The sequence below is a fragment of the Cervus elaphus genome, chromosome 14 (assembly GCF_910594005.1).
Source record: "Cervus elaphus chromosome 14, mCerEla1.1, whole genome shotgun sequence".
Lineage (NCBI taxonomy): Eukaryota > Metazoa > Chordata > Mammalia > Artiodactyla > Cervidae > Cervus > Cervus elaphus.
Window position 1 is genome coordinate 40,125,271 of NC_057828.1, and position 14,197 is coordinate 40,139,467.

A 14,197-nucleotide genomic window follows, 5' to 3' on the forward strand; every position below is an offset into this window, starting at 1 on the left:
TATACTTGGTTGGTTTCAAAGGGACTTGGAAGTAGACAGGCTGTATTTATTGGTTTGTTTAAAGATTGTCATTACCAGGAAGATTGTTTCTTTTTGTGTTTATATTAAAGACACAGCCCCTCAAATAAATTTTACAATCTAGCTAAAAAAAAAAAAAAAAAAGTGGTTTCTTCTTACTTACAATGCACATTTACTATATTGCTAACTGTATGCCAGATTTATATATATATAAATATATATAAATACAAATACATTTATATCCTCTAAGTTTGTGACAACTGAGCAAGAAATAGTAGTAGTGTAGATCTTCATTTGATTAATGAATAAAACAAGAATTGAAGAGACTTAATGACTTGCCTGATGTTGCACTGCTATAAGTGACTGAACTAAGATCTGAGGTGCTTCTGACTCTCCACTTTACTATATTTACTTAAGAGATGAGGATTACCATCTCCAAAAGACACAAAGGGCAATTTCTCCAGAGTTAAATATATGTCAGTTTATGCTAAACACTGTCTGCTTAATGAGGAGAATAATTGAGGCATCAATTTTAAAATAATTGAGGTATCATAATTTTAAGGAACATGATTACTAGGGAAACAATTTTTACAAACTTCAATATACCTCATGACTGGGAGTTAGGTATAGTTTATTTAGTCTTATGACCAACTAATTTTACCTGGTATGAATGGATCAATGTATGGAATTTGATCTTTTCCATGACGACACACTAGCCAGAATCAATGAAAGACAAACTTGAGAAATCTAACCTTCAACCTCAAAGGTCAAAAGAAAGGATAGGAAGAAAGAAAGAAAACTCATCATCCCTGCAGGGATATCTCAGTTAAGCAACTAGTTTTCAAGAGTGTTGGCAGGGGCAGGGGCAGAAGGCTACTATGAAATACCTACAGAAGAATTAGAAATGAGAAAAATAAAGTAAACTTTGAATAACACCTCATAAAATGGAGCAGAAAACTGAAGAGTCATCTATCTGGGACAAGTGCCTGAGTCCCAGGCCAAAAGTCCACCATTGTAAGCATTAGATTGGGTTTGCCAGGACAAAAAGGAAAGCAGGGACTGGGTGGCCAATAGACTGGAGCAGAGACCAACCCTCTGGGGGCATGGATTTTGCCTCACATGCTGGAGGACCCAGAAGCAAGTCCTCTTTAAGAGTAGCTCCTCCCATTTTCCACTACCACTTTCCTAGAGCTTTGGTTCAGGGAAGTATTTTTTCTTTTAAACTGCTCAGACGTTTTGGACAAGACTTAAATCTACAGAAAAGAGGAAGATCACAAAAAGGTAGAAAAAGAATGATACTGCAATGATTTGAGAGGGAGGAGAGTGGGGCTGGTAAATGGAGAAGGAATATGCTACATTTATACTAAATATGGCCAAAATGAGAATGATATACAGTTCAATAGAGATCTTTTTTTCCTGAGCAGTAAGGATTCTAATTTTCATTATCCAAATCTACTTTTCTGTGTAGTTATGTGATTTCACCTAAAAAAACAAACAAAAAAAGAAGTAACAGTAGGGTCTAAAGATATTGTCAGGAATAGGAAAAGATTAGGAAACAAATTTTTAGAATGGAGGTTAAGGGTAGTGGCTAGTGAGAAGTTATTTTTAGATAAAGAGATGATTTTTATTTTTAATTGAAAAGGTTAAGAACATTATTAGAGGAAATACTGAAATACAGACAGAACCAGACCTTATTCTTCATCAAGCCTTATGTAAAGTAGAAAGAAGAAATGAATATGTGTGTGTATGTATATACATACACATACATATGTCTCTTCATATATACATATGGGAGTGGGTGTGAGTATATGTACATGTGTATATATATATGTATGTGTGCATATACATATATACTTACACACATATATTTGTTTCTTCTTTCATATATGCATAAGTTTGTGGGTATAAGTGTGTGCATATGTGTTTTAGTTGTGAATCTCTGGGCCTTTGCACAGGCAACCATGGTGAAGAAAGTGGCCATCATCGGAGCAGGCATCAGTGGCCTGGCCTCCATCAGGAACTGCCTAGAAGAGGGACTGGAACCCACCTGCTTTGAGAAGGGTGAAGACGTCGGGGGCCTGTGGAAATTCTCGGTGAGTGGGACATCACTGCAGCAGACCGGGGAGTCGGGGGGGGGGGGGGGAAGTGTGTGAGAATACATTGCTTGAGCACAGGCTGTCATGGCAGTTACACTTGCTCTACAAAGCTTAACATCAATAGCAGGCTGGAAAGTAAATCCCTTGCTTACTTCAGAAGTAGATGGGATAGTGGACTGGTCAGTCTCTGTGTATAGAACTCAACTCCAACAAGTCATTTAATAAGTGAGCCGCCTGGGGGTAAAATCCATGGTCAAATATTGGTTAGGTTTATGTAACAGAATTACATGAGCTAATAATTTAAAAAGCGATGGTTCTTTCCATTCATTTGTTGAGTTTCTGGAACAACCTCTTAGTGATTCAGACCACAGATCTTAAGATTTCAGGCACTGACTTTTGGTCTTGCCAAAAACACATAATTCTTCAGATTGCTGCAAGAGGAATCAAGAAGAGGACACACTGATTTGAAGTTCTTCAATGACTTTTGTTGTTGTTCAGTCACTAAGTCATGTCCAGCTCTTTGCGACCTCACGGACTGTAGCTTGCCAGGCTTACTTCTATGCATTTATATTAAGGACTCTATTAGCAGGTATGCTTGTAAGCTGCTGTTAGATCACTTCCTGTGTTGTCTAACAAGTATATTATCAGGTGTGGAGTCTTCCCTGGGCCCCCAACTCTCTCCATGTCTACAACCTTAGGAATACTGTCTGGTTAAGCCTACTCCTGTTTTCATCTTCTGATAAACCATTAATACATAGGAACAAAGGAAGATCAATAACCCCATTTTTTTGTTTTTGCCACACCACACAACATGTGGGATTTCGATTTCCAGGATCAAACCTGTACCCTCTGCATTGGAAGCATGAACTTTTAACCACTGGACCACCAGGGAAGTCCCCAGTAACCCCTTTTAAACCACTATTCCCTCCGCAAATGCAAAATTAGTGTTAAACTTTATACCTTAATAGAAAGGTCATGTTTAAGAAGAAAGTGTCTGTGATGGCTCTTTAAATATTATCAATATATGAGAATTGTTCTTGTTCATATAGACATTTCCTAGACTTGAACTCTTTGTGAACCACCCAGCATCAATTTTTCTAAAACTGGGGTATAATTGCTTTAAAACGTTGTGTTAGTTTCTGCTTTACAACAACATGGGCCAGCTATATGTATACATATATCCCCTCCCTCTTGAACCGCCCACCCAACCCCATCCCACCCCTCTAGGTCATCACAGAGCACTGACCAGAGCTCCTTGTGCTATATAGTAGCTTCCCGGTATTGTGGAGTTCAGTGTTTGTCACTGGAATGTGCTGACAGAATTTCAGATTAGCACAGTGAAGGCTGACAGGGCTATTTTATTAAGTACTTTCTATATACCAAACACTTTTCTCATTTCATTCAATCTTTATAATAATCCTATAATCTAGGTGTGAATTTTTCCCTTTTACAAATGAATCTGAAGCTTAAAAGAAAAGAAAAAAAAAAAAAGAAAAGAAAAAATAATGGTAAATAGCTTGTGAATGGCAAAGACAAGACTCCAATTCAGTCTGATTTGTATTTCCAGTCTGAATTCTTAATCCCTTTATAAACTGCTGGTTGCCATTTCAACAAGTGGCCTATTGAGCTGGCAGGTCTTCTGCCTGGTGATCTTAACCAGATCCTCATATTCACACTTACTTTGCAAAGCATTGTTGAAGAAAGACACTGCTGATAAAGCTTTTGAGAGCAGCTGCCTCTCCTTTTGCTCAAGGAAGGCTTTAAAATTTGAACTTAACATCATGGAGTGATAAACTACTCACCTGCAAACATGTGGTACTCTTCAAGAAAAAGAAAAATTATCCCAGAGGGTGGAACCTCAAACCCAGAAGCTGGAGCCTTGAGACACAAATGCTTATTTCCCAGAACTTGAAACCTAATGAAACTTACCCTTCTGGATTCCAAAATTGCTTGGGACAGATGACTCCTTTTTTCCTTCCATTTTGTCCCTTGGAATGAAAATGTTTGTTACTGGTACCCTATGAATGTCCCATCATTGTATGCTGAAATAAGATAACTTATTTTCTAGCTTGACAGGTCCAGAAATGGAGAATTCTGTCCCAGGGTGAATTACACTCAGAGTCTCTTTCATACCTGATTTAGATAGTTTAGATAGTGGGATTTAGAATTATTGAGCTGATGATACATAAGTGAGATTTGGAACTTGATTTGATGCTGCAGTGGATTCAGACTTTGGGGATGTTGAGATGAAGTAAATGTATTTGACGTGTGGGATAAATGTGAATCCTTAGGGGCCTGACAGTGGACAGCGATAGGCTATTCAAACAGTGGGCCCCTCAAAGATAACAGGTCCTGATTCTAGAACCTGTAAATATTCCTAATGAGGAAAAAAAAGATATTTACAGCTATGATTAAATTAATAATTTTGAGAAGATGAGATTATCCTGGATTATCTGTGTGGGGCCAAAATGCCATAACATCTATCCCTAAAAGAGAAAGGCATGGGACTTCCCTGGTGGTCCAGTGGTTAAGAATCCACATTCCACAAGTTTGATCCCTGGTCAGGAAACGAATATCCTCCATGCTGGCTGTGGGGCAACTAGGCCCATACGCCTCAGTGAAAGATCCCACATATCACAACTAAGACCTGACACAGCCAGAAAATAAAATGAACTTTAAAAAGAGAGAGAAAGGCAAAGGGAGATTTGACACACAGAAACAAAAGAAGAAAAGGGAATATGACTTTATCAGAAAGAGAGATTTGAAGATGCTATGCTATGACCTTGAAGGTGGAGAAAGGAGACATTAGTCAAGGAACACAGGTGGCCTCCAGATGCTAAAAAAACCAAGAAATGCTGGCATCCAGCAGGAGCGGGAAGAGATAATGTATCTCCCCTAGAGCCTCTGGAATGGACTTGGCCCTGCCAACACTTTGATTTAGGCCCAGTGATGCTGATTTTCAACTCCTGGTCTCTGGAATGATGAGGGAATAGATTCCTGTTGTTTTAAGCTGTCAGGTTTGTGGTTATTTATTATAGTAGCCACATGAAACTAATACAGTTGATTATTCAGAGTTCTCTAATTATTTCACCTCTGTGGGAGGACTTGAAGATTACAAATGATGCTGTGACTTGCAGTGCTTCTCAGATACCTCTATGAGTCTGTAGCAGTATACCTAGAAATCACATTACAGGATTATACTATAAAATCAAGTTAAAATTTGTATTTTCACTACATTTAGTTTATAAAGTCAGCATTTTACATTTTCTAACATCCAAACATTAACTAAGTGGAAAAAAAAAAAAAAAACTGCAGGGACTTCTCTGGCAGTCCAGTGTTTAAGAATCCATGTTTCCAATGCAGGGGCCATGGATTCGATCCTTGGTCGGAGAACTAAGATTTTGCATGCTGCATAATGCAGGCAAATTAAATTAAAAAAGCACATAATTCAAATTTTGTAGCTTTTTCCTACAGCACTTTCTTAGGTCCTTCTGTTAGTAGTTCCTTCTTCTAACCCGGATCTAAAGGCAGAATGATGTATTTGCCTCACCTGCTTTGATCACTGAGAAAATACTTTATGACCAGGCTGCAGGTCTAGGGGAAAGGTCTTTCTTTCTCAGGAGTTCCACAAATAATATGTCAGCAAATTGTCTGGATTTTGGCCTGAGTGTCATGAATAAAGTCTCCTTTTTCTGGGCATGCCGTCCATTGTTCACTTCCTCTGATTTTTTTCTAGCCTATGTATCAATTTGATCTTTAATATTTAGTCTTTCCTTGTGTTGATTATAATCACTGTCAAGCATCCTAAACTCATCCAAAGCTGTGAATTCCTCCACCTTCGCATCCCACATGCATAGCAGCAGAGTCAACAACCCAAGGGAATAGCAGAAAACTCCTGTCATATTTCAAAAATCTCACTGCTTTCTGATGCAAATTTGGCAACTAATCTACCACTGAATTACTTTTCAATAACAAGGCCCCAGACATTTTGGCTTTTGATGTGATTGGAATATTCTAACATGGCACTAAAAATTTGTATTCTAGGGGCCTGACAACTTTGAGTTATATGAGCCTTAATTAAATTTGTAGTGCTCAGTGCTTTTCCTTATGAACTAGCAACTCTACAAAGAGATCTACAGCTTGATTTTTCATCAAAGGGAAAACCATTTCAGATAGAAAACAGTGTTAATTTTTTTAAGGAAAGAAAAAATGTTTTTCTTTGGAGTCCCTTTTAGAGTTTTTTTTTTTTTTTTTTTTTTTTTGACTCTTTGAATTTGAAAATGCAATCTTAGGAACTGACTAATATTTACACAGCTGTTTTGTTTTTTTAAGGATCATAGTTTTGGTCAAATAATACCTTAGCAAGCATTGCATCTTGCACTTTGGTCTGTCACTTGTTGATATATAACAAATCCTGTATTTTAAAAAGACAAAATATGCCTTATTTTCAAGTGCCAATGGAACATTTCTTAAACTGATTCTTAAGTCAAAAAATCCTCAAAATTTTTGAAAAAAAGATGTAAGTAAAATGAAATCCTCAGTTGAGGACACAATAAAATAGAAATTTATAACAAAATGAAGATGGAAAATACTGCCTCCAGGAAATTAAGTTCTCACTTAAAGATCTATTAATTAATGTTCTTTTAGAAGTTTGGACCAACTCAGTAAGACAAATGATTGATGATTTTTTTTTTAAATAGAAAATAGAATGGAGAAAATAGAATGGAGGAAAAATTATCAACTGCTGACTATCTGATTTTATACCATGAAGGATATCAATTGGAAAATGGTTACAAAAAATAAGATAATTCAATGAGGTGGATGATCACAAAATTGCCAGACAAAAATCAATAGTTTAAATATGTTGTAGAGTTAGCAAGCTGGCTTGGCTCTTTTCACACTAAAGCTGCTCCGTTTTACTTGATCTATATGTTTTTAATTTTGGTCCATTATTTTAAAACCAGGATATTACACATAAAAATCGAGGGAAATGTCTTCTTTTGAAAAATCAGAAAATCAGATAACCCTGGATCTCCTCTTCTCTAATATGTAGCCTCTTTTAGGCTTAATTTGAATTCTCTGTTGCATCGTGTTCATTTTTGGCTCATTTCTTGTAATTTCCTCTGCATTTATAGAATTTATTTTGACTGGTGCTACATACAAACAACAATCCCACAGAATTTTGGAACAGACTCATTTACAAAATTTTCCATTTCCTCTTATTCCTGTAGTCATACCATTCTTTTTGTTTAATAAATCTTCATGTTTGTATTATTAGAACCATGAAAATATCATTGCTACGCTGCTTAGTGGATTCTGATTACACTTTCTTTCTTGATTAACTTTTTGTTTTCACTGGAGTTAATAACTGCCTTGTGGCCTTTGTGGATTTAGTTTCACAATGCTATTTCTAATTCATTTCCCAGCCTCTCCCACAGTATTCTGACTCTCCTCTGAACAGTTAAATACATGAGGTTTTTTACCAGCTTAATTCTTCTCTTAACTATCTCTTAAAGATACTCTTCTGGATTGTTTCCCTTCTCTAGGTAACCACACTGCTATTATCCTGGGTAACCCTGTTTTCCGGAAACTTTATCTTCTTACTATTTTTTTATTGTCTCATTTTAGAAGAGTATATGCAAGTACATCCTCGACAGTTCCCTAAGAAATTAAAATATATGAAGTAAAAGACTATAGACCTTGAATATCTTATATCACTATTTGATCTGGATTCCCATTTGATTAGATCTAGTCTTAACTTTCGGGCTTCCCAGGTGGCACTAGTAGTAAAGACCGCCTGCCAATGCAGGAGATATGAGAGACGCTGGTTAAATTCCCGGGTCGGGAAGATCCCTGGAAGGAGGGCATGGCAACCCATTCTAGTATTCTTGCCTGGAGAATCCCATGGACAGAGGAGTCTGGTGGGCTATAGTCCATAGGGTCGCAAAGAGTCAGACACAACTGAAGCAACTTGGCACATTCTTAACTTTCCGCTTTCTTTGATCTGGTAAATCAGTTATCACTCATCCATCTGTGTTCTACTTTCAAAATGTTGCTGTTGTTTCTTGTTTGCTTTCACTTTTTTTTTCTTTTTTTCCCTGTGGGTTTATACCTCTGATACCTTTACAGTAATGTTAGGGGTGCATACGTGCTAAGTCACTTTAGTCATGTCCGACTATTTCCAAGCCCATGGACTGTAGCCTGTCAGGCTCTTCTGTCCATGGAATTTTCCAGGCAAGAATACTGAAGTGGGTTGCCATTTCCTACTCCAGGGGATCTCCCCAACTCTGGAATTGAACCTAGGTCTCCTGAGTCTCCTGCATTGGGAAGAAGGTTCTTTAGCAATAGTGCCACCTGGGAAACCCAATTTTAGGGGGAGAAGAGTTAAATACATCTGCATAATCTTTCATGTGTAATCAGAAGTCTGGGTTATTTTAGTAATTTTTTAAAAGACAGATAAAGCTACTTCCATAGATAAGCAAGGTTTGGTTCTTTGTTGATCATTTGCACCCCCCCCCCCCCAAAATAATTATATTTGAAAATGTCATTTATGATCTTAGTCATTCAATTATGAACTTCCCATATGATCAACTTAAAAGGATTAGTCTATACACATGGACTCTGAAATGTACTATAAAACCAAATAGGAACAATAAGAAGTCCATGACATTTTTTTTTTTTTTTTAGTAGCAAGTCACAGATGATGTGATTAGCTGATGCTGCAACTCCTTTTTCAGTAACCATAGCCCTTGGGGAACCTAAGAAAAACTAAAGACCAATCAGCTCAGCATTGCTAGGGAAATTTATTATCCTGGAACAGCCAAATTGCAAAAACACCTCAAATCTGTCTCAAGGGTTTGCATCATTTTTATTATATAAAACTCATCCTTTGTTGTTACATGATTTTCCTCAACTTTGCCTTGCTCCAAAACTTTACCTTGGACCTTGTATTAGTTTTCTATTTCTGCATAGCAAATTACCACAAACTAAAGCAGCTAAAAATGTTTCTTTATTATTCTCAGTTACATAGATCAGAAGTACAGCATAGTTCAGCTAGGTTCTTTGGTTAGGGTTTCATGAGGTCAAAAATTAGGTGCTGCCTGGGCTAGGCTCTTATCTGGAAGCACACGGAAAGAATCTGCATACTACAGGGTGGTGGCTGAATTCAGTTCCTTGTTTCAAGATTAAGGTCTTTGTTTCCTTGCTGGCTATAAATGGGATTCCTCTCAACTCCTAAAGGCTGCCAGTATTGCTTGGCATATGTCTCTCTCCATCTTCAAAACCAGGAACAAGCTGAATCATGTTTTGAACCTCTGACTTCTGATACCAGCCAGAGAAAACTCTGCTTGTAAAGGGCTCATGTGATTCAATAATACTTAACAACATAGTCAGGGGAGTGATATGATATTTAGAGATTTCATCCATACTCAAAGGGCAAATGACTACACAAGGATGAGGTGCACTAAGGGTTATTCTTAAAATTCTGTCTACCATATAAGTTGAGGGAAAATATGAAATTGTGGAGTGAAGCATGTCAGACAACCTTAAAACTCTCACTTTGTCCAAGGAGATCCTCTCCCATTTTCTCCAGTGAGTTCTTAATATTTTGAAATGTTTTATCTGTAAGTAATACTAGACTACTAAGTGTTCAGATCACTCTTTTACATCTAGCATAAATAGGACAAGACAAATATCCAGAATTACATAGAGAAAAACATAAAAGCATGCTAAGACCCAAGGAGTACCCCCATTTGGCATAGTTTAATCTCTAGGTCTCTTTATGATCAATGCTCAGTCTTTTAGCTTCCCTTCCTTGTCCCTCAGCTCTTTCCAAAATTGTCTCTGGGCTTATGCAGAAATAGAACTTGTATGACCTTGTGGTGAAGCAAAGACAAAGTTTCCCAAATTCAAGCACAGTCTTGGGCCTGTCCTCTGAATCCTCTGGTCCCCTGATGTTCCTATTATATATGAGTACCCTTAGCCTATCCTTCAGGAATCTTCAACCAAAGGCCAGTTGATGAACCTGGAACTGTCCTCCTTAGCTGTCAGGGGCTGGTAAACCTCCTAGCTGAACAGATTCCACTTGCCAGGTGCAGTTTGCTCATTGAGTCCCTGACCCAAATGGTCCATTCTTCAGCTCTACTAAAATGCCACTTAGCTGCCCCCAACCCTTGGCAACTCCCTGGCAAACTAGCTACTAAGAGTCTCAGATGACTTCTGCATCCCCTTTGGGAACAAGCGGGAACTCTTATGTTTTAGTCAAACTGCATAAGTTCAGGAGAGCTAAACTAAGGTCCAAGCTCTTCTTAATCATGTTACCTCTTCCTAATCCCTGCTACTTGACTCTTCAGTGTCAACCCTCCCCAACCCAGGTTGTTTTGGGGAGCCTTTAAAGTGATATCTTACCAGAATTTCAAATGTGAAAACAAATTCCCTCTGCCTTTGGTGTTTTGCTCGATCTTTCTAACATATCAGTTTGGTCGCTCAGTCATGTCCGACTCTTTGTGACCCCATGGAATGCAGCATGCCAGGGTTCCCTGTCCATCACCAACTCCCGGAGCTTGCCCAAACTCATGTTTATTGAGTCAGTGATGCCATCCAACCACCTCATCCTCTGCCATCCCCTTCTCCTCCTGCCTTCAATCTTTCCCAGCATCAGGGTCTTTTCCAATGATTCAGTTCTTCATATCAGGTGGCCAAAGTATTGGAGCTTCAGCTTCAGCATCAGTCCTTCCAATGAATATTCCTTTGGGAATGATTTCCTTTGGGATTAACTGGTTTCATCTCCTTGCAGTTCAAGGAACTCTCAATAGTCTTCTCCAACAACACAGTTCAAAAGCATCAGTTCTTTGATGCTCAGCTTTCTTTATGGTCCAACTCTCACATCCATACATGACTACTAGAAAAACCATAGCATGGATGGACGTATGTTAATTTCAGAATTTCATCCCAAAGAATAATGCTTAGGATTTAAGTAATATCCTTTTCTGCCTCTATTCCCCTTTCTCCTTACCTAATTCCTTTAAATCAATGTTTTTCATTCTGGAGATTATAACCCATTTGTATGCAATGATATAAATTAATGAATTAATCTGCATATTTAAATGGAATGGATAGACAAGAACTATAATCCCACAGCCTCCAGAACAAAAACCACAATCACAGAAAGCTAACCAAAATGAAAAGAAACAGTATTATGTCCCAGATGAAGGAAGAAGATAAATCTCCAGAAAAACAACTAAATGAAGTGGAGATAGGCAACCTTCCAGAATGGATGGAGAGTATGTGTGCAACTCAAGTTCTTGAAAATGATTTTTCTTTTCATAAAACTTTTGTTCCCTGTGTGTGTGTGTGTGTGTACACTGGATTGCAATAAAAAATATGTAACTATAGGGTATGGTCAAAAACATTTGAAAAAGATATTGTAAACATAATCAAAGTTCTCTCTGCCCTGGGTACATAAAAAATATTATGATCTAATCTACCAGGATTACCACATAATATGCTAAAGGAAGTTTTATTTTCCATTGTGGTAAATAAACCACAATAAAGATTTACCATGTAGCTATTTTAAAGTGTCCAGTTCTGTGGCATTAAGTTCATTGACATTATTGTACAATCATATCACCACCCCTCTCCAAAATATTTTAATCTTCCCAAAGTAAAACTCTGCAGAAATTAAACAATTTAACTCTCAATTCCTCCCTCTCCCTGGCCCCAAGCCACTACCACTCTTTTAGTCTCTGTGAACGTGATCACTTTGGGTATTTCAGATAAATAGAATCATACAGAATTTGTCTTTTTGTGACTGGTCTACTTTGTTCGGCATATGTCCTCAAAGTTAATGCATATCACAGCATGATTCAGGCCTTCCTTTCTTTTTAAGGCCGAAAAATGTTCCATTGTATGTATACATCACATTGTCTGTCCATGCTCATGAGTTGGTATATTGAAATCATGCCCAGGTAAATTTTGGGAAATACTATCACTGTAGTTAATGGTTCAAAGCAACAAAATTAATCCAGTTATATATTCTTAAAAGGACATGATGAAATTCAGAATCTGTTTCCCTTAGAAAAGATGTAAATAAAGATATATTTTTCAATATTCTAAGTTCCTTTGGTTATCATCAAATTATTTAAGCGAAGTTAATTTATGCCTCATCTTATTGCATTTACTTTTGGAAAAGATCAACCATAAATGAGTGATAAGTATTTGGGACTGGTCCTGACCATGATAAATATACTCATTTACAAACTCTGTTCCATTTAAAATGTTTCTTTCACAGGACCATGCAGAGGAAGGCAGGGCCAGCATTTATCGGTCAGTCTTTACCAACTCTTCCAAAGAGATGACATGTTTTCCAGACTTCCCATTTCCTGATGATTTTCCTAACTTTATGCACAACAGCAAGCTCCAGGAATATATTACTATGTTTGCCAAAGAAAAGAACCTCCTGAAATACATACAATTTAAGGTAAGATATTATTTTAAAAAACTTACTGTGGGCATAACTGTGAGGAATTCTGTATTTATTACAAGATTCCTATTTGTTCCTTTCACTATCTTTCTCAATTGTAAACAATTTCAACAGTATGGCTTCTTTGACCCTAGATTTAGAAAGCATACATTCTTCTTAAGAATATGTAGGAAATTTTTAACATTCTTGGACCAAAATGCCATAAAAGTAGAAATCAGAGCAAAGAAAAAAATGCATGGGTAGACATGAATTTATAAATTAAGAACTCATTATTCCTAAACAATTTACAGGTCAAAAAAAAGAAATTGCAGGGAAATTTTTAAAATATTTAGAGCTAAATGATAATTTAAATTTGATATATCAATATTTATGGGAAGTAGAGAGAGCAAAAACTTTTATGAAAATTATAAGCTTAAATGTTTATGTCAGAAAATAAGAAAGATTTTCCAGGTGATCCTTAAGCATACTAAAATATGACAACTTACACTCTCGATATAGATGATATTTTTCATTTTGAGACAATAACATTAAAACTAAAATGACAAGGAAGTATATTAGGAAATTGCTGTTACTAAAAACATTTATTGGCCACCAGATTATTTACTACATGTTCTACTTGGCTCTTGTAAACTATAGTTCAATTGTCAGATCTCCAAAAGGAATCACTCATATACTGCAGAGAATACTGATTATACACAAGGAACCATGTGGAAATAAAATTTAATAAAACATATAGATAAGGACTTCCCTGGAAGTCTGGTGGATAAGAATCTGCCTTGCAATGCACACCAGTTCGATCTCTGGTCTGGGAAGATCCCACATACATGGGGCAACTAGGCCCAGGAGTTGCAACTACTGAGCCCATATGCCAAACTACTGAAGTCTGCATGCCCTAGAGCCTGTGCTCTGCAACAAGAGAAGCCACCACATTGAGAAGCCTTCATACCACACTAGAGAGTAGCTCTTAATTTCTAATGCTGAGATGTCATATGATTCTATGATCATTTGGCAAAATTGGAAAGCCTTTCTATGTTTTGATGATCTGGGAAAGGTGGCCTTCTTAATCTAGTAAAGGGACCATTAAGGAAACTGCGGGGTTAATTTCACTCTAATAATGACAAAACCCTGATAGTGTTTAATATCAGTGCATCTTCACAAAACTCAATGGCCATACAAGTACAAAGTTTAAAAAAAAAAAAAATAGAATCCTCCTTCCTTGAAGGCCTACTGTAATAGACTCTCTGGCCTCACTTCTTTCTCCCTTATATCCCTCTATTATTGTTTATGGAAATTTTCCCCTTAGGAGCCATGTGTTCTGATTTATAGGGAGTGTCCATGTTATGAAATAGTGAAAGCTAATTGATTCATTTGGGGAGGAAACTTGTAACTCTTGTTCAGTTGGCATCATCCTCAAACCTACAGAGAAAAATGGAATAGAAAAACAACCCTGCAAGCACTTTTAACTCAGCCTTCACTTCTCAGCCCAGCTCATTCTTACTTTGTTAAGAAACAGCATGGTATGACTGGGACACGGAAGAAAAAGAAAAGCATGTTGTCACTTGAGTGAGACTGCCTCAGAAATGTTACCAAGTCAGGGTTGGGT

The 14,197-nt window shown here is 37.2% G+C and overlaps 1 protein-coding gene across 1 annotated transcript in view; it reads left to right on the forward strand.

Annotated features, from left to right (window-relative positions):
• Positions 1-1,136: 1,136 nt before the first annotated feature.
• LOC122707901 (dimethylaniline monooxygenase [N-oxide-forming] 3) overlaps positions 1,137-14,197 on the forward strand; it is a 34,280-nt gene continuing 21,219 nt past the window's right edge. The window contains exons 1-3 of the mRNA XM_043923888.1: positions 1,137-1,299; positions 1,974-2,111; positions 12,403-12,591. Coding sequence (XP_043779823.1) covers positions 1,980-2,111; positions 12,403-12,591 — 321 coding nt within the window. The 5' untranslated portion in view covers positions 1,137-1,299; positions 1,974-1,979. The remainder of the gene's footprint in view (positions 1,300-1,973; positions 2,112-12,402; positions 12,592-14,197) is intronic.